General features: G+C 41.5%; 1 protein-coding gene across 2 annotated transcripts in view; it reads right to left on the reverse strand.

The window, feature by feature from the left end:
* mcama (melanoma cell adhesion molecule a) overlaps nt 1-22,020 on the reverse strand; it is an 81,240-nt gene that overhangs the window by 9,263 nt on the left and 49,957 nt on the right. For both annotated transcript variants that reach the window (XM_080435531.1, XM_080435532.1), the window contains exons 5-13: nt 19,974-20,057; nt 18,495-18,677; nt 16,407-16,534; nt 13,654-13,792; nt 13,034-13,149; nt 10,788-10,929; nt 7,924-8,054; nt 4,511-4,652; nt 2,967-3,002 (exon numbers count right to left, since the gene is read on the reverse strand). In XM_080435531.1, coding sequence (XP_080291657.1) covers nt 2,967-3,002; nt 4,511-4,652; nt 7,924-8,054; nt 10,788-10,929; nt 13,034-13,149; nt 13,654-13,792; nt 16,407-16,534; nt 18,495-18,677; nt 19,974-20,057 — 1,101 coding nt within the window. The remainder of the gene's footprint in view (nt 1-2,966; nt 3,003-4,510; nt 4,653-7,923; nt 8,055-10,787; nt 10,930-13,033; nt 13,150-13,653; nt 13,793-16,406; nt 16,535-18,494; nt 18,678-19,973; nt 20,058-22,020) is intronic.

Consider the following 22,020-nt stretch of genomic DNA (forward strand, 5'->3'; position numbering starts at 1 on the left):
GACCCATAATTCTACACTCTCAGGGTTAAATTAACATGCCACATTTTGCTGTGCATGGAGTTGAATAGGATTTCAAACAAACATCACAGATGCTTATGTGATTTGGCAAAACAGATAATAATTAGGAACAAAATGGACTGGTAGGGCAACAGATCATTTTAAATGCTGGATATTCAAATAGTGTGGGTGGAAAAAAACTGCACTTATGTTATAATTTGGCATCCTCATAAACAACACATGTTTTAGAAATGCTGGAAAAGGGTGTTTGAACAGTTAATCTACCCTGCAACCAACATTCAATAATCATTCAGTCAAGCAGTTTTGTAATGTCAGGAATAGAGGTCCACCCTGGTAAAGTTACCTAAACTCCCTTTAAACTACAGTAAATAAAATACAAGGATACTACCATACTGTATAATCAATATACATTTGATTACATTTGTCAGAGTAGAGAGGCTTCCAGAGCATTGCATTGTATATCTTGTTTTGAGTGCTAGAAATATATAATTTACAGTATAGATCAATATTGAATCAAGTGTAAGTCTAAATCTAGCAGCTTGCTCCACTCATGATCGCATTACTGTCCAACTCCATTCTGTTACCTGTAAGGTCACCTTTTCAAAAGTTCTAATTTATATGATATTATTGTTTAAATATGGACTAGTTTGTAAATATCAGTTATCCCTTATCTGATGCCCTAATTATAATATTTCCCCCCTCCGCCAACTCATATGCTCCCTAAATACAGGCTTCTTTATTTATTTTTTATCAACTCAGCACTGCTCATGGTCTTCTGTATTCAGCACTTTCACTACTATTTTCCATTCTTTACCTCAACTCAGGTTTGCTGTATTTTTGTATCCCTCTTCCAAACTATGTTATATTTTTGGCTAGTGCTGCTGTGTAGTCCTGCTGGCTATATACCAACCAATGGCTACTGTACTGCTCTACGTTCTCCATAAAGAAAGGACCACTGGTTTAGTTTTTCTGGGATTATTCACTTATTCCTCTATAAATGAAGAACAGCTACTCCAACATATGGCACGCCTCTAAACCTCAGCCCACACATCCAGCTGAGCTGCCTCTGAAGTCAAGTATTTCATTCTTTGTTTTGATTTGACTTCCTAAGAAGCCACCGTCAGTGTTCTGCACATACAAAGCAACTCACAAACCTCAAAATTACAATTCTACAGTGGTATTCCTCCATGCTGGAGACGTCACTCGTGAATTTGAGAAGTTTGGGAGATATTTATGAGTATATGAACATCATAAATCAGTTTAGTTTTTTCAATGTAGTACCCCTTTTTACAACCCTCAACTCTGGATCACAGCCATAGTCATTTTGGGGGGAAACAGACCACTATAATTTCCTTGTTAACAATACTCATCATTTTGACAATAACAATACTGTTCTGTGTTTCACGTCTCACATTCAACAGCAATTATGAAGTGCACATTAGGCAGCCAACATATTCCCTACAGACTGGTGAGGGTTTTAATGGTACGTGGGGACTGCTTTGTAACTGAACGGCATCTCAGATTCAGCCAACGTGAGTAATATATTCTCACTCCTGTGCCCCACTCACAGGCAACCACTCGACAGTGCAAATTGCTCTGTTATGTGAAAAATCCACAGTAAAAGGCAAACAGTCTGGATGTGTGTGTTTTTTTTAACGGGATGGTAGCATGGAGTCAACATAACAACGAACTATTTTCAATATAATGATTCAACCCTTTTGGCTCTGTGTTGGCATTATCAGACGCTTCTTGAGGCAAACAAATAATGTTTATCAGTGGAGAACATTTGGCGCTCTGCCAGCAGCTTTTAGATATCATGCGTATAGTGTGTTGTCTTGCTCAGTGGTGCTGCTGTTTTGATTCTGACTTAGCCTTTCCCATCACACAGAATATTTAATCTAGCCAGAGGCTACCCATGAAGCCCGAGCTCCATCTAAGACGGAGCTAAATCCTGTGCTTGTGTGTGCTGCTTGGATGAAAGTCATGAAATATTGAGGCTGTGTTTGTGTCTTCCACGCTTTCACTGCTACTGATGCACAGCGCGGTGCAATGTTCACAGTTGTCTCTGTCCATCCTGTGTTTCATCATTGCGTACAATCTTCGGTTTGTTTCCTATGAAGAGCTTTTTATACTGTACAACAAGTCAAATTCCTAGTATATGTTTCTGTCAATAAAAGTATTTCTGATTCTATTGTAATACATCTTACACGGTAGTTACATTGCAGTTAAGAGTAACTTCACTCATTCAGTACTGCAAGATCTTATTCAAATTACCATTCTTCCCATTTTTGACTATGCAGACACAGAGTTATAATATATCTAGAGAACGGACGGCCCGCCGCATTGGTGGTTAACGTCCACCAATGCAACTTATTCCCTCACTCTGTGTGTGCACATCAGACCTGGTATCCTCCAAGGACCACATTATGATCACAGCAACTCTCTGGTCAACCAACTACAAATAACCTCTTCAACTGCTCAACCTCATGTCCATCCCTGCCTTATAGGATCAAATCCACTGTCACTTAACCCATTAACACATTGACTGCCAGAGTTTTTCCCTATTCTATAAATGACAAAAATAAATAAAAGAGAACCGGAAACGGAATCTGTGTCTTAAAAAAATAAAAGTTGTATGTTTGTATGTTGTAATGTTCTATTTTTAATGTCTTTCATTTTTGTCATTTGGTCCAGGTCGTTATTGCAAATGAGAACTGGTTCTCAATTAACTAACCTGGTTAAATAAAAGCTAAATTAAAAAAGAAAGACAAATGAAAATGAAAATAGTTGCATGTTTAGTTATTGTGTAAATGCACAGGTAGAGGCAGATTATATAAAGTGGGACCAAAAGCTGAGAGAAGAAAAAGCAATGAAATGGATTTGAAATGGCAGGTAGCTCAGAGACAGAGGGGGAAGGACAGAGCAATATTCTAGGACAATGGTCTTACCAGGTGAGTAGGGAGCTGCAATGGTGACCATTGGAACTGTGAACAAGCACAACAACACGTAGAATGAGGACCGCTTTCCACGTCTACCAAGTTCACCACAAACATGGACAAATGTTTCCCATATTCTGTGACTAGACCTCCCCCACACACACAAACACACATTTCTTTAGCGGTGATTCACATTCCCACATGCGTATAAAAGCTCTCTGTAATGCCAAGAGGGCAGTTTATTCATAGCGTACATGGTTGCATACAATATGTACATTCCAGTGTTATCAAGTGTTTCTCTGTCACTGACAAGCTAGTCTCAAGCCAGCCTCTCCCTTCCACAATCTTGGATTGTCTGTAATTCAGGCCGTTTACTTTTGAGAAGAGGAAGCTGTCATCTCTTCAGACCGGAAGGTATTCAACCAATTACGATACGGCATTCCCAATTTTCTTTTTGACATGGATCTACGTGGTCCCCTCCTTATCTTCCTTACACCAAATCTCTTAGTAATAGCCGGCCCCTACAAGCTCACAACGCGATGTGTTGTGAGTTTGCGCAACTGTTATTTTTTCTAAAATATCTTTATATTTTATATATATTTTCTTTTATATACTTTTTATCTAGGCTTTGTCTAATTTGTTTTCCCGTAGGAATTACTGAAGCGACTGCACAGGGCATAGTGGAAGTGAGGAAATGGCCTGGTACCTGCCTAATTTTTTTTTACTTCCAAATTACAGATGGGTAGACGGAAGCATTTGTAAATTGCAGAAGCCTGTCTCTCTTGAAAGAATAGTGACAAGCTGATATCGTCGCTGTCGGGCAGAAACCTTGTATCTCCATAATTCGTCTTTTTTAAATGTTAAAAAAACAATTACATATAAATGAATGCCTTATTTCATACGTCATCTCATTGTCGTGCAAGAGTAGAGTAGAGTAAAAGCTCACAACGCATCACAATGAATTGTGAGCTATTTTCTTTCTTTTTGAAAGCTCTTTGTAAAATACTGAACATTTTTGCCTATAATGACATGCCCAAAATAGGGACGACAGGTTGAAAGTGTTTTAGTCTGTCTCTGGGTTTTCATAAATATTTAACCAATAAAAAGTATTAACAAGAGCTTGATGACTTGAAAGAATAACTACATTGGATCCATTGGAACAAAGTTTCTCTTTTACATTTCTTGAAAAGTGACGGTTTTGGATATAAAAGGTTTCCACTCCACATCGAGATTTGGTTCTGTGGCTGGTCTGCGTCTCCTCTCTATCTCCTTGCTGCTCCCCCTTTAGCCTGGAGGGGGCGACAGTGGCTGAATGGACAGTGCGTCAACCACATGATTGCAACCTCCCGGTGTGATCCCAGCCGGAGACCTATGTCGCATGTCTCTTTACCCTCGGCTTACTGCCACCTGTCTTATCTATCCAAAAATAAAGCAAACAAACTGCCTAAAAAGTCATATTATAGTCCAAATTATTTGTCCTGGCGGCTGCCGTCTTGTTTGTAATCCCCTGCGAGACAAGCTGTTATCTGGAAGCCAAGGGAGAGAAAGACACTTACTGGCTTTGATGCTGAAGGCCTTGATCTCCGTTCCCATGTCGTTGGAGGCGTTGCACAGCGCGCTGACGTCTGAAGTCACTTTGACTGACACCACGCTGTGAGCTGTGTTCTCATTGGCCCTGCTCACCACCTCATGCCAGCTCTGTGGACATCAAAAAACACATATGCATGCGCATAAACATACGTTGTTGGTATTACTATGCTTGTGAGGACAACAACCTGTTAGGATGGCAATTTTATAAATGCAGTGTTTACCTGCGACGCATTGTGAGCTTGTAGATCTGCTTTTTTCGGTGTGCGCCGCCGCCGCGTGCAACTAAGAATAAATCAGGCATAACTCTAACCTCTAACATTCGGCCCTCTCAAGTATAGTTATACAAGTACACACGCACGCACGTACGCAAACACACACACACACACACACACACACACACACACACACACACACACACACACACACACACACACACACACACACACACACACAGTCTTTGCCCAGTCTTTGAACAGTTTTAAACATCTGTTGAAGAATTGGCTGATGGGCAAGTTAGAATAGAGTCAGGGGCCCTGGGTTGGGTTGGTCTGCACTGGACCTTGTTGGTATGGCTGGTATTGAGTTGTTTTACATTTTATGTTCTGTTTTTTTTTTGTCTCTTGTACACTGGTTTTATGAGTATCTATGTTCTTGAATGCTATTACCACAGTGATTCTTATTTATTTATAATAGAATAACACATGTGTTATCAGTTAGATACTATACCTATGTTGCAATTATTTATTTTGGGGCCGCAATGGAATTAAGTCTTTTGACCTTTTGTGCTATCCGGATAATTCTACTGTACTATGCACCTTGGTGCATTGTATCATGAATTTATCAAATAAATCTAATCAAATCAAACCACACACACACACACACACACACACACACACACACACACACACACACACACACACACACACACACACACACACACACACACACACACACCTGCAAACACACATGCACGCACACACACAAAAAAATGAAATTATTTGTCTCTACCCACCCACGCATATTCCAGCAGTTAACCCAAGGCTGGATGCCTGCATGTCTGTGTGAAGCTGTGTGTGTGTCATGCATTACTATAGTTATCTCTTGCCTTGGGACATAACAGGCCCCCTAAGATTGACGAAATGTCTGCGAATGAAGCGTCCTGGAGGCGTCCTGGTCTGCTGCAGCCCAGGTTCCAATGATATGTTTAACCCATTCCAATCCGGGAACGCATCTCTGTCATTTTAGATTTCTTTGACTATTCAAAAATAGCAGATCTACAAGCTCATAGCGCGGCACCGAGTGCCACACGCTATGATAAAGATTTGAGTCACAAATGTTCGCTTTAAAAATATATATATTCAAAGATTGTCAAAAATGTTCAAGATTTTTCAAAAACAGCAGATCTACAAGCTCATAGCGTGGCACTCGGTGCCGCGCTATGAGCTTGTATATCTGCTATTTTTTAATAGCCAAAGAAATCTAAAATGATGCGTCCCCGGATTGAATGGGTTAAAGGGGCATGAAACCCTAAGCATTTTTTTCTATGGGCTTGTTCATTGTATAATCAAAAATATGTGTTCTTCGCATAATAATATTGAAGTGTAATATATTGTTAAATGTTGTCAAATTGAAACTTCAATGGGTCGGACTCTAGTTTTTATTATGCTCTGATGAAGGCTCTACACACGTAGAGCCAAGTAGCAGCTAGAAGTCTCTGGAAGCTATGTCCAGTGGTTCTTTATACTCAGTCAGTATTGAGTGTAGCTAAGCATCCACAGCCAAGGAAGCAAAGAGAGGAAAGCGCACCTGCTCTGCCTTTTGTTTTAAAGCCATATTTTCACCTGGATTACCTCCTCCTCCACCACATTGCAGTTTGACTCACACTTTCTGAGGCAGTGGAGCTGGGCAATATTACCCAGGGATGAGGTTGGCAGCTAGCGCTGAATCAATAGGAACACTACAGCTGCACAGGGGTCGCACTATCTTTACACACACCTGTGCAACCCGGGGATTAGTGTCTGTATTTGTATGAGACGAGACGTGGTTGAGGTGTAAACAAGAAGAGGGTATATATAATATACCACGGTCCATGGAGAATACCTTATTCCGATTGGCCGTAGGGTGTTCATTATTTCAGACAACCGCTCACCGTCGATATAACGGCCTCATCGTTGTTCTAACTTAAAACACATGATAAAAATGGTACTACTGTATTAATCGTGGAAATAAATGCATAGAGTTGACATTTCCGCTCAGAGCCATGATGAGTGTCCAGCTCGAACAAGGAAGAGGAAGTAATGAATCCATGGGGGTCACCGTTGGTTATGGCACTGGTTCTCAACGTGGGGTTGGGGGACCCCCAGGGGCCATTGGTGGCTTTCCAGGTGGTTTCTAGCTAATTGATGGATAGTTAGGAACCAAATTGACCCTTACAGATCTGTAACTCAGAGAGCGTACACATGGAACCAAAGGATTTCACAGTGTAGATCGGGGTCGCAGAGATAAAAATCGTATCAAATGGGGGTCCATGACCTAATGCATATCAAACTGGGGGTCCTTGAAAAACAAAGTAGAGTGAATCACTGATCTATGGCATCCATTGCAATAATGACTCATCTTCTTATAAATCGTAAGTACGGGTACAGTATATCTCCCAATAGACCCATGAACTAATAGCGATGAATTAACATATTTTCTCCCTAACCCAGTCCTTGTCATGTGTACTTGAGTTCAGGCCTGTCACAGTGGACAGGCCTCCTCTGATACACATCTCCAGCCACTTCTTTTCATCTGACAGAGAGGATTTACACCAGCATAGTGTGGAAGTTTCGTACCAGCTCCCCTAAATCCCCTCCCTGCTGGAGCCCTGGCCAACCAGCAGGGGACACCAGTGCAGTGACAAGGACACGATCCCCTCGCCAGCGTCCCAACCTGCCGACAACGCCAAACAGGAGGCATCGCTGCTGGGAATTCAACCCAGGTCTCTGCTGTGCTGTGTTTTATCTCTATGTCATGAAGCCATCTTTAAATATACATGATGACTAAATACATCCATTAGTGAAGCAGATGTTGTGCAATGTGTTTGCATTGTGTGTGCGTGTGTGTGTGTGTGTGTGTGTGTGTGTGTGTGTGTGTGTGTGTGTGTGTGTGGGGGGGGGGTAAATGGTGCGCACACACATTCACGCATCGACCATGCAAGGCACCAACCTGCTCAAACTGGGTTCAGTGTCTTGCTCAAGGACACTTCGACACTAAGCCAGGAGGAGCATCCGCTCTACCTCCTGGGCCACTGCCGATGCATGTGTGTGCGGTCATGCGTGCGAGTGCATTCCTGTGTGTGTGTGTGTGTGTGTGTGTGTGTGTGTGTGTGTGTGTGTACCTGGCTGCCAACGATGTTCCAGGAGATGGTGGGCAGTGGGTGTCCGTGGGCCTCACAGCTCAGGTTGACCAGGCGGCCCTCTGCCTCCTCCAGTGCCACATCCTTGTCCTCATCATTGAGCTGGGGTGCACCTGGACACAGCCAACACATCAACACACAGCATGTTATCCAGTGGTTATCAAGTATCTTTCAATACTTTATACTTCCTACTCCACTACCTCACTGAGGCAAATATTCTACTTTCACTCCACTACAATTATTTAAAAACGAAGCCCTATTTTATACTTAGTATATTAAAAAATAGCTGATTATGATCTACAAGCTACGTTGTAAATCAACGTGACATGTTGTGAGCTTGTAGATTAGCTATTTAAAAAAAGCTTGACAAATGTTTATTTATTTTTTTTGCACTTTTACCATGGTACTGTAAGTTTCATGCCAATATCTTTGTACTTTTAGTACAATTTTAAATATAGGATTTTTACTTAGTATTGATACTTTTACTTAAGTAACATTTCTGAGTACGTCTTCCACCACTGACAATGCTATTTGATTTTATTTCAGAGGTGTTTCTTGTGGTGATCTCAGAGGATGTGTCATTGCAATTGCAATAAATAGTTTGCATCTTGACGAGTGTCTGACTGTCATTTGCTGTGTTACTTTGTGGTATAGTTTTGCTTTGCAGTGATTAGTTTGGACCTGGTTTAACTACCAGGAATGTTTATTTACTGTGATTACTCTTGATTGTTGCAGACATTTTAATTTAAAACCAAACACATTTTCTCAGCAAGTAAAACTCCTTCAGCAACCTCTTTATTCATTATTTATCTATCTTCTCTATCTAGAGGTTCCAGGGATCTCTCTTGCCTCTCTTGGCTCTTGCTTTTTGCCCAACTATGGAGATGCCTAACGCCACAGTACTAACATCCAAGTTCTGTGATAACAGTTATTGCACTAGTAGTTATAAATAATAAAGGAGAGCAGCACAATTGTGCACATGTGAATGAATTTCATATCTAACACCCCATTTAATCTCACATCCTACAATAAATACTATAAATAAGCGGAATCTCTGTGTGTGTGTGCGTGTCTGTAGTTCACGTATCTCGAGAACCATTTGACAGATCGACTTCAAAATCGGTGCATGGCGTGCTTCACTGAGGACAAGGTAGTGCAGTGCCCGGTGTCAAATCTGTCGGATTGTCGGATGTCCAGAACCACCGCTCTGACCTATATGCCCATATATAGGCATATATGTCAGGAACCGCCGATCTGACCGATATGCTATTATGGGACACAGACAGAAAGATGTGTTCAATGGGTACTACGACAATGGGTACAACGGGGAAATGCATAACCGGGAGGGGCATGCATTCCCCAACTTACATCGTTTCCGAGTAGGAGTATTTAAGCTTATTTAAATGTAAGCTCATCTCACTGCTATGCACCGAATAGACAAATACAACCAGCATTTGAAATTACATGGAGCACAAGTTCTCAGCTGTGGCAGAATGCTTGAGCAGGGGGAAATTGCAGACACACAGCCTGCACTGACATAACCCTAACCCTAATTCTAAACCCACGTTCTGTGTGTGTAATTCTCGTCTGAGTAAATACTCCTGGTTGCTTCAATGTCCCATCCCTGGGTGGGCTCAAACTGCCATCCTCTGGCTTATAGTATGATGATGATGATGCTAGATAATACTGTAACACAAAATGGCAGAGGCTACCAGGCACTGCTGGGATTTGAACCCAAGATCTCCTGTTTACTAGACAGGCACTTTAACCAACTAAGCCACAGCGCCAATGTATGCAAGTGATTTGACTGCATTTGGAGAGTGAAACAAGACATATTGAATAATTTCACTTTGTCTCACTCAGCTGTGTGGCTAGATGCTATGCACCTGATAGACAAACAACAGAACCACTATTATGTCTGACATTACACAGAGCACACGTATTCCTTTGCTGTGGCAGAAAGCTTTAGTAGAGCGAAACTGCAGACTCAAAGCCTGCACTGGCAGAACCCTTACCTTAACCCCAAACCTATATTCTGTGTGTGCAGTTCTCAGTGTAGTAGCTCCTGGCCTGCCACTATGTACAATTTGAAAACATTCAAAGGCTCATCCCTGGGTGGGCTCTAACCACCATCCCCTCGGTTAACAGCCGAGCACATTAGCCTATTGCACCACAGACTTCACTCATTTTTAAAAGAAAAAAACATCTGGTTTGGTTCAGTCCAGTCTGAAAACAGGTTTAAGTTTGCTATTAGGTCATATTTAAAAAAAACACCAGCCTACATGCATGTCCAGATATGAACGCAGACAGGTGCGCGTGTACACGACTCTGGTGGGAGTCGAACACACAACCTTTGGGTTGCCCACAACCGGTTGTCCGATGCGCTATCCATTGCGCCACAGAGCCACACACTGTTGTGCCCATAAAGTATAGGCATATATATAGAAAATCGGTTGTCTAGACCCACCAATCCAATGCCCATATACGTGGCATGCCCATATATGGGCATATACTGATGACATCAGGGATCCCCATATATGGGCATAAACATGGACAGAGATCCGACACAGAGATCTTCATTATGGGTATAGATGGGACAGACAGAAAGACGAGCACAACGGGCTCTGACAATAGGTATTGTATGACGACGAGGAGCATGCATTCCCAAATTTCATCGTTACCCGAGTAGGCTAGTCTAGTTAAGCTAATTGTGGAAACAAATAAATCATTCTCAATTGAAAAAGGTTATCCTTACGGGTCCATTTTTAAACTCTCTTGAGTTTTTACACCCTCAGGATTGTTCTGAGGGTGTAACAATCCTGTTGTGGACATCAGTGATGACTGACCTTGGACGATGATGTGGACAGATCCAGTGGTGTGCAGGTCTGGCAGGGCAGGAACGGTCACCTCACACACATATTCTCCTGACGTGTCATATGTGGCGTCCTGCAGGGACAGCGTGTGGCCTTGTCCAACCTGCTTCCTGTCCTACAGACAAACACATGAGCAAAGTCACACAAACACACTAGATGCAGCCCAACACAGTATACTTTTTGTTTTACTTTTTTGATGACATCAGTATCGGCAATTATGAAGCCGATGTGTCCCAATTTGTACATATTTTAAAAAATGCCATATCCACAAGCTTACAACGTGTTATAATCAGTCATATTGTTAGCTCCAGTGGAGCTCAATACCCTGACGCTTAACAGGGGGTGAGAAGGGCAGCGATTCAGGAGTCCTGAGTCGGTGTTGGCACTCTCGCATCGCATTGTAAGCTTGTAGATAGGCATTATTGACAGGGCTCAAATGGTTAAATAAAGTCCAGTTAATGTGTGTATTATATAATTACTTGATTTTTACATAAAGTTTAATGTTTTTAATAGAATCTTTGATCAATCTAAAATTTTGCACTGTTTGGAGGGAGAAAATATCGGTCAAAACATTGATAATCCTAGGACTCTAGGACTCTCCAACTGACACAGACATTTGGCATCAGTCCGGATCTAAAACACTGTCACATAGTATACACACAATGTTGAGACTAGCCAGGAACAAAGAAAGCAAATGAGTGTGACCACCGAACCAGCGTTGGGTGGGAGTGAAAAGTAATGTCACGTCAGCTGCACTGTTGAAACTACAATCTCTCTTCACGCTTATCAGGGAGTGAGTTGAGTGCGGTCCAGTGTGTTGGGTCATTATTTGTCTAACAGATGGAAAAATGTGCACATAGATATCAAGGGTAAAAATACAGTTATACAAAACCCTGGGCAGTAGGATATGATGGCTGTCAGGCAGAAACCTTGTCCAAAACCGTTACTTTTCAGGAGATGGAACAAAGAACATGTGTTCCAATGGATTCAAACGAGATGTGAGCTAGCTATTAGCTCTTTTTTACTTTTAATACTTTTCATTGGTTAAATATTTATAAAACCAACATACTTAACACGTTGTGAGCTTTGAGATTGATTTTCCTATTTTCTAAACTTTTGCACAACACTATTGTATGACAAAGTAGGCCAATAAGCCCCCCCCCCCCCCACCAAAAAAAATTAACAAACTAAAAAAGAAAAAATTAAATGGGAGTTGCTGTCGGACAGAAACGATATGCTAAGTTTATACGTTTGATCTTTATGAACTAGACGTGCCATCTTGAGTCAAGTGTTGAACTGTTCAAACATTGAGCTGTTGACCCCCTTTTTATCTGGTGATTTGTTACTCTGATGAGACTGTTTTCACTCAGCAACTGCTGCCCTGAGCTGGCAGCACACTGACAGCTACACAAGACGCAATGTTTTCTTTCTTTTTCTTTTTTTTTAAGCTGTACATTGCTCATGTGGATTGGATTGCTAGTGAACACTGTAGCCAAGATCTCTGCAATTGTTATCTGTAACAAATATCTATAGAATTAAAAAAAGAAAAGAAAAAGAAGAAAGAGCATCATCTCCCTGTACAATCTGTGGCTATTTAAAGTATGTTACTATGTGCACAGTTGCGGTTTGAACACAATATGATGTTCAATGTTCAACTACACACCGGCTTTCACGCTCTTTGTGAGTGGCACTTTGACTTCTCCAGGCATTCATGGCATGTAACAGCATGAGCAGTGATTGGTCTACTTTTGAAGGGACATACTGTACTGTACTGTTCTAGATGACTTGGCCCACGGTCATGCTATAAAAAATGCTCTGAGTCACATACTGTAGAGTAACATTAACTACCTAAAAGGTGATGTCACTGTTCCTCCCCATGCTTTAACCACAATGAGGAATTAGTTTCCACATGGACGTGTATTTTCAAATGAAAAATGTTTTCGCCAAGCAATGTATAAATCATCCCCCACCTTTCAAACATCTGTGTGCACATCATTGACAGTGAAAAACTGTCATTCTCAAAGTGGGGTCCAGGGACCCTCTAGGTTCCTTGAGGGAGTTCCAAATGGACCCTTACTAAGTCTGTAACTAAGTCTGTAAGACCCTTCCATTTTTACACTCTCAGAGTTATGCACAGGTCCTTCAAATACAAATGTTTGAGAAGGTTGGTGCAAAAGAATGTGTGGAATTGGGTGAAACTCCAGTGAAGAGTACTGTACCTTGAACCAGACAGTGGAGGTGTCTAGAGAGGAGAGGGCGTTGCAAGACGCAACCAGACTCTCTCCTTTCAACATGATCTCAGAGTCTTTGGGCATCATCACGGCTGGGTCCAGGTCTAGACAGGAGAAAAGATAACATGATGATGATGATGATGATGATCTCACAAAATTCTCTTTCTTTTTTGAACAGCTGATCTATAAGCTCACAATGTGTCTCAATGTGATGCGTTGTGAGCTTGTATATTATTTCAGTAGCTATTTTCACACCATAGTACGATTACGTTCGTTTTCCATAATATTATATATTTTATGTCTTCCGTGCATGTAATGCTGTATCTTGTGCTGTAAAGCACTTTGCAGCCTTGTTTTGAAAAGCGCTATACAAATAAAAGTGAAGGAAAGAGAAGAAACTTCATTACTATGAGTGTGGAGGCATCCATCATTTGTTCAAGTAAGTAATTGCCTTTGATAAATGTCTACAAAGGAACCAGCCCTGATTCCACATTATTATCCAGAAACTACCATATTCCTTTTTTATAAACAATGGTTTATTTAAGTTGTATTAATTAAATACATGTTAAGTTTTAGGATACATTTTAGTGTGTGTGTGTTGTCCTTACAGTGGACGGTGAGTTGCACATCTCCAGTGACTGTGTCGTATTCATCCAGAGAGCGACACTGATAGACTCCACTGTCGCTGCGCGTCACTTCTGTCAGGACCAACGTGTCACCGCTGCTGTCCAACGCCACCTTCGGCTCCTACACACACACACACACACACACACACACACACAGTTGAACATAGGCCCACCATTACTTATCATTCAATTCTATTTCAATGCATTAAATATATGGTTCATATAGATCTCTGTAGTTTTTATGACGACTAGGGGCTTTCAGAGATCATCAAGAAGTCTTTCTTGTCTGTGAATTAACCACATGAACCCTAGCATCCCCACTCTGGGCATGTCTTCATAAGCGGACATTTAAATAGATCTAAAAGCGCACAATGTTTCACAAAGCGATGCATTGAGATGTGTTCTGCTATTGGTGCAAAATGGTGTAGAGGGAAACCAAGGAGGAGACAAATATAGACCCATGGGGTACCCTGGTGAAAAGTATATAGGCTTTAAGTGGTTAAAAGTGAGTGGGTGTTGCGTCATCCTCTTGTCAAACCTAAGGGGGTGATCACATCGAGACACGTTGCTACAGGCGCTTAAAAAATGCCTTGGCAAAACAGCGCAGCGGATAGAACAGCGTAGAGCACGCAGTTAGTCACTAGGTCAGTTACGCAATTAACCTGGTGATCAAAATGTATTCAAGCAGACGTTGGGTCTTGTGTCTAACATGACATTTTCGTTCATTGTCCCATCATACCATTCAACCAGCATTAAAACAGGAAGGAGCAGCGCGACTCCGCAAATAGCGTGGACAATTTGTAATTTGTAACCTTTATGCTAAGAACCACATGAAAAGTTCACAGCGCAAATAGAGGAGCGCACACCAGAGTATTATACCAAAACAATGTTTTTTGCCTGCGAGGGGTTTTCTAGCAACGTGTCTCAGTGTGGTCGCCCCCTAAGGGACACTTGTGTCAGGGGCAATAAATCACCAACACCCTTTAGTTGTCCATAGTGGGGGATTTCACTGCCGTGGACCCTGAAATTGACCTTAATTAGGCGATGGACGCAAATGATGCTTACCTGATGTGAAATATGTTTATATCATGTTTGATAAGTTTAGATTAGAAATTGTGTAAATGTCATAATTGTCCATATAGATGTACAGTGGTGATGTTGTAAATTATTACAATACATGTGATGTATTGTAATAATTACAAATTAACTGAATTACAGTGACAACTCCTCATTTGGCTGTGGACCCCCCTGGGGGTCTGCCATACACTGAATAATCTACTGTCCTGCTCACTCAGTAAAATCAGTGTTAATTTAACTTACAATTTGGACCCAAATGGACCCGTAAGGGTCTGTAACTCTGAGTGTACAAATAGAACCACATGGACCCGTAACGAAATGTAACACTGAGAGTGTACAAATTGGAACCGAATGGATCCATAAGAGTCAGTAACTTTCAGAGTGTACAGATGGAACCAAATGGACCCGTAACGGGTCCATTTGGTTCCATCTGTACACTCTCAGAGTTACATTAACACTGAGGATTCTGCTGTGTACACTTTCTTCTTTGCCTACAACATATTATAGCATATATGCCTGCTACTGTTTGATGTGCTGTTATTCACTGTGACTGGGTGATTCAGTCTCCCATTTACTGGAAAGCATTCCAGATGTGTAACAATGGACTGGAATGGACCCAGAGAGGTGTGGTTGATAGCTTCAGTACACAACCTCTGACTCACAACAACAACAACAACAATGACAACGACAGCTCAACTGCATACTGTAGTCTGTGTACAGTGTGTTGTGTTGTGTTGTGTTGTGTTGTGTTGTGTTGTGTTGTGTTGTGTTGTGTTGTGTTGTGTTGTGTTGTGTTGTGTTGTGTTGTGCGTGCGTAAATGCGTGCGTGCATATGAGAGATAGTGTGTGAGTGAGTGAGTGTGTGAGTGTGTGAGTGACTGAGTGAGCGAGCGAGCGTGTGAGTGACTGAGCGAGCGAGCGAGCGAGCGAGTGAGTGAGTGAGTGAGTGAGAGCGAGCGAGCGAGCGAGTGAGCGAGCAAGCGAGAGCAAGCGAGTGAGTGAGCGAGTGAGTGAGAGAGAGCGAGCGAGTGAGCGAGTGAGTGAGTAAGAGTGTGTGTGCGTGAGAGAGAGAGATAGAGTGTGAGTGAGTGAGTGAGTGAGTGAGTGTGCGTGTGTGTGTGTGTGTGTGTGTGTGTGTGTGTGTGTGTGTGTGTGTGTGTGTGTGTGTGTATGTGTTTGAGAGAGAGCGAGAGAGAGAGAGAGAGCGGAAGGCAGAGAGAAAGGGTGTGAATGTCTGCGTGCGTGTGGGGGTGTGTGTGAGAGAGAGACTGTGTGCATGTCAAAGATATAACGTAAGTGCGAACATGTATGTGTGTGCATGTGAAAAAAGAATGAGCAAGTGTTTTTCTGAGTACCAGTGTGTTCACGTGTGTGTGCGTGTGTGTGCGTGTGTGTGCGTGCGTGCGTGCGTGCGTGCGTGCGTGCGTGTGTGTGTGTGTGTGTGTGCAAGCGAGACATGGGAACATGCTGTAATCCATGAGTCAGTGTGTAGACATCTCAGTGTGTAAGTGAAGGGTCAGACATGCTGACAGGGGTCTTGTAGCAGGGGTCCATGCAGTTCTGCATATCAAAAACATTCCCTGCGTGTCTCCTATTCTGTGTGTGTCCGTTGGCTGTGTGGGGAAAAGAAAGACCCCTCCATTCTCCCCCATTCTTACTTGTTCTCTGCTGAAAACCAGGGGTGGCGGGGGGTTTCCGTCTCCCTGGCAACGGAGCTCCACGGTGTCCCCCTCTTTGACCGGAGCCCGGGGCGAGTCCTTCCACAGCGTCACCTTGGTGGTGGGATCTGTGTGCGCACACACACACACAAACGTTTGTATTACTATACTTGTGAGGACATCAGCAAAAAGATTTTATTTTTAACCCTAACCCTGAAGCAGAAAATAGCTGATCTACAAGCTCACAATGCGTTGCACGGCGATGCATTGTGAGCTTGTAGATCGCCTATTTTCGGAGCACGACAATAACACAAAACTATGTATACGTAAACAAGGCATAACTCCAACCCCAACCTGAATCTTTAATTGTAACTCTAAGATATATATATATATATACCGGTGTATATATATATATTTTTTTATTATAAAACAACCATTTCTGCTCTGAGGACCAGGAAAATTGTCCTCACAATGTCTGTTTCTCAACTTCTACTATACTTGTGGGGACATTTGGCCCTCACAAGTATAGTTGTACACACACACACACACACACACACACACGTGCGCGTGCGCACATGCACATACACGCGCACACACACACACACACACACACACACACATGCACACGCACACACAATAAGGTCAAAAGGCAGGCACATTCAGGGGGCTGGTAAAGTGGCTTTATGAGGGCAGTCATATACTTCAGTGACAACAGCTCTGGCTGCGTCTGTCACAGAATACTAAACAGACCTCAACAACAATATGCTGATTAAGCAAACAGAGCTATTCAGAAGAATCCATAGGCTGGTTAGCAGGCACTGGAAGTGACACTGTATTCTGGTAATGTAGTTTATAGGAGTAATTATTTTAAATTGTATTTACATTTTATTATGAGGTATTGAAGGCTGGATAGATATGGCATGTTTTCTTGAATTTATTTATTGAACAAGCAATACAAAAAAGTGATTTAAATGCATGTATGGATTAAATAATGTCAGCAATGTTTTTTGGTGTTATCTTACCCAATGGTAATGGGTTTTTTAAATAAGTTGTTTTGCTGGACCCTGGGGCAGGCCAAGAATAGCAAATGTCCTGACAGACTGGTTGAGTTCTCATTATTGAAACACGCTTTCAACAATCCTTCACTCATGCGGTGTACAGGTCAGGACAAATGTAGGTACGCTATTTCTACATGTTTCCAGACACAAGTCAACATGGAATCCATTTCTATTATTCCATCATCGCACTGACAGAAATGTGCAGATATTTTATGTTTTACTGGTCCACTTCTGCTTGAATTCAAACAAATGTAGCCACGTTTTTATATTTTCACGCAAAAGCAGAGTTCTGGAATGCAGCATTTTGTGCTGTTTTGCTTTGCTGCTATTTGTTTTCCCCACATTGTCAGTAAAATGTTGAATTACTGTAGTCCTATTGCTTAACCATTTTCAGTATAGGTACAACACCATCGCATGAATAAGAAAAAAAATTCTAAAATAGGGCTTAAGTGGTAAACTCTCGCTCAGTTTTTAGGTGTAAATGTAAGTATAAGTTCAGCAGTCTAGGTTGTTGCACCGACAGTTACATTTAGCAAGAAAATACATTAGTTAGTAGAACAAAGATTGAATCACAAATAAGAAGTCATAGATTTGTTTGTGACAACCAGTGATCCCTGCCAGCTGTATCCAGGGTCCAGCACAACTATTTCCTTTTCTTGTGAATGAGTGACCTAATGTACCATACATCCTCATTAATTTTGTGTATTTCTCATATTAAATTTTTCCTCGCACAACAGAGCACGGAACCCTGGATATTTGACCTGTTTGACATTTGATCATTGAAATTTCACAGTACCATTCTAGTTTGAATTTGTTATCTTCTATAACCACTGAAATAAACATCGGCTCAAGCTTCGATCATTTCCTCACTGTGTTTTAAGCACTCACGTTTTTCTACGTTGCACCGCTGTGAAAATAAACTAATCCAAACTTGATATGTCAAACTCAACTGAAGTAAGCAAAAAGTGAGCTAAGCTAAACCATACTAAAGCATGCCGAGTTTAAAGGAAGGTCACGGGGTCTTTCTTACAGTGCACAGTGATGTTGATGCGCTCGGACTCGGCCGTGCGGACGGCACCGGGCACAAAGAAGCTGACTTCACAGGAGAAGTGGCTGTCCTTGTCCTCCTTGGCCACCTTATACCGCAGCTCACTCTGCACCGTGTAGAAGGCACTAGGATCGGGCCGGGTCACCAGGTTGATCACGGTGACGTCTGCGGGGTTGACAGACAGAGAGAGAGGGACAGGTACAATTGTGATGTTTAGACTCAGTTGATGCAGGGTGACCTCGAGGGGATCACCACAGTTTTCATAGTGTCCCTATGTTGGGCAAATAATAAAAAAGTCACTTTTTTAATCTCTTTTTGATTAAAGTGATGTGTGTATATATATACACACAGTAAAACATGTGTATATACACACACACACACAGACAGACACACACACACACAGACACACACACACACACACACACACACACACACACACACACACACACACACACACACACACACACACACTATAAATGTAAATACAGTAAATATTCCACAGCATTTAAAAGAAATACCAGCAGCATTTCTGTGTCTGAATGAAAATGATTCCAGTGATTTTGTCCCCCCCCCCCCAAAGAAAGAGTAAAGGTCATATACGTATATTTTACTAACAGGTCATATATCACCACGCTCTATGACTTGAGCTCAGTCAACATAAATTGCATTTGTCTTACTAAAAAGGTCACCGCTGTGAGTCAACGCAAAACCAGTCAAGAACGATTCTCCACTGCTCGCTTATAAAGTGCATGCATCAAAGAAAGAGAGGAACTTTACAGCAGTGGTTCTCAAAGTGGGTTCCCGGGGGGGTTTCCAGGGAGTCTCCAGAAAAATGAGTTAACCGATTAAGACCGGGAAAGCATTTGTGTCATTTTCAGATTTGAGCTATAACCATTATTTTATACTTTGGCTATTTAAAAATAGTAGATATACAAGCTCATAGCGCGGCACCGAGTGCCGCGCTATGATCTTGTAGATCTGCAATTTTTTTGAACATTTGTGCAAATCTTTACTATACGTATATATATATATATTTTTTAAAGCGAACATTTGTTATTCAAATCTTTGCTTCTGGGGGATTCTACAAATGTCTTCTAAATCCTAACGCATGTTGCTATAATCAATGGTTCTCAACTTTTTTCATGTCAAGGACCCCCAAATGATGAATGAAATGAGCAAAGATTTGAGTAAAAAAATGCTCGCCTTAAAAAAATATAATGCTCACAATTTAAGAAAAAATAGCTTGTAGATCTGCTTTTTTTGAATAGCCCAAAGAAACCTTAAAATGGCACAGATGCGTTCCCGGTCTTAATGGCTATTCAAAAATAGCTGACCCGTAATTGTTCCATTCGTACACTCTCAGACTTACAGAGACCCTGTAAGGGTCCATTTGGACCGCTGGTGGTCCCGGGACCCGACATTGAGAACCAGTGGAATACACGATGTGTTGTGTGTACTCACGTTCATGATCGGGCAGCAGGGGCATGTCGTCCTTGTACCAGGTGATGTTGGGTTTGGGGAAACCGTTACGGGCCTCACAGGATGCTACCTGGACACACACATTCACATGGGCACATTTTTAATGATACATAGACAGACTGTTTACAAATCCATTTAGATCGGGAACGCATCTGTGTTTAGCTATAACCATTATTTTTATACTTTTGGCTATTCAAAAATAGCAGATCTACAAAGCTCATAGCACGGCACTGAGTGCCGCGCTACGAGCTTGTAGATCTGCTATTTCTGAAAAATCTTGAACATTTGTGCAAATCTTTGAATACATATATTTTTGTAAACAACATTTTTAACTCAAATCTTTGCTTCTGGGGGGGGGGGGGTCCCTGGAACAACATATTTTGCTGGGGATCAGCGGCCAAAAACAGATAATTTGGGGGGTCCTTGACATGAAAAAGTTTGAGCACCACTGAAATAGCAACAAAAAACACGATTTTTCAAAAGAATTGCAGATCTACAAGCTCGTAGCGCGGCACATGAGCTTGTATATCTTCTATTTTTTAATAGGCAAAGAAATCTAAAATGACACAGATGCGTTCCCGGATTGAATTGGTTAAAACAATATTGTTTTTGATCTTTTATACATTAAAAAAGAGTTTTTATATAATTGAGCAAATCGTCTGAATAATCAATTAAGCCCTATTTTACTCTCGTACATCTTTGTAATGTACATACTTGTAATGCAAAAATAGCAAACGTAGCTGATCTCATCACGTGTTGTGATGAGATGTTTGTAGCTTGTAGAATTATGGATGCCAGGTTGAAAGTGGTTAACATTTGCAGCCCTAAAGGACTTCATGGTCCATTTATGCTACTTACTGTAGAGAAAGAAAATATATCCAAAATCGATTATTTTATTAAAACCTTTTATTTGGACACTACTGGACACCAATTTCCCACATCACCACCACCAAACTTCCAGACTCAAAATACACAGGTTTAATTTAGATTTGTGCTGACTTAACATCATTTCCAGACAGCTTTAAGGGGTAAGCCCCCCCTCCTGTGTAATCTAGCCAGACATACACTTATCCCAGTAATTCCACTCTATGATTTTATACACCCTGTGGTTGAAAAAAGGTAACAAAACACTATAACAGATCATTGCTATAGAGTATTTGTTCAGTAACAGGGGGCCTCATAAATTACATTTTCAGGTTGGGATGCCAAATTTATCCAGTCAGGAGAGAGAATCCAACACAGATCATAATGAGCTTCAATTTTATACTGTTCCAGTTCCAATTTTGTCTGCTCATTTCTTTGTTACATCACTTCCAATTTCACTTTCCAGTGTTTATCCAATATCCTGTATGAGTTCTCTCTCTTGATTGGATAAAATTGGTATCCTGCCTGAAAATGTATTTTCTGTTTACTAAAGAGCACTTATGAATCTAACTTTTTCAGTTAGTGTACCAGCACACAATTAAGGTGCACCCAGATATTTTCACTGTACCTTTTTGGTTCCGTGATAATATTTTTTTTGTCAGCTCCCATAAACATTGGTCATTTCTTAACACATGTAAACCTAAATGATTGTAAACAGGGATTAAGGTAGCTGGCAAAGTTTAAACCTGCACTTGTAGGTTAACAGGGGCCAGCAAACTAGCACAAGTGGGATTGGCATTAGCTTCACTTTGAGGCTACAAATAAGGCTGCAAATAGGACAACACACTTATCAACTAGTTTATTGGGCCATCGAGTTTAATGCTTAAGTGAAATTGAAAGCGGAGCTGTCACCAAGCTCTCAAAATTCTTTATAGAAGTCCTTGCTTTGCGAAATCTGATGTGTTAACATCTTTCATTGCCACCGCTCGTAGAATCGCTTGCATTGTGGGGGTGCTCGTTCATTTGACTCAAATGCAAAGCATTTCCTAACAGCACTCAAGTGCTGTTATCTTTTTCAACTAAAACCGTCACGGAGGCTCTGCATTGAACCTCTTCAATGAGCTTGTGAGCTAATACATCACAAACTAGAGCAGGGGTCTTCAGG

This window comes from Gymnoscopelus braueri (genome assembly GCF_963280865.1).
Source record: "Gymnoscopelus braueri genome assembly, chromosome: 8".
Taxonomy (NCBI): domain Eukaryota; kingdom Metazoa; phylum Chordata; class Actinopteri; order Myctophiformes; family Myctophidae; genus Gymnoscopelus; species Gymnoscopelus braueri.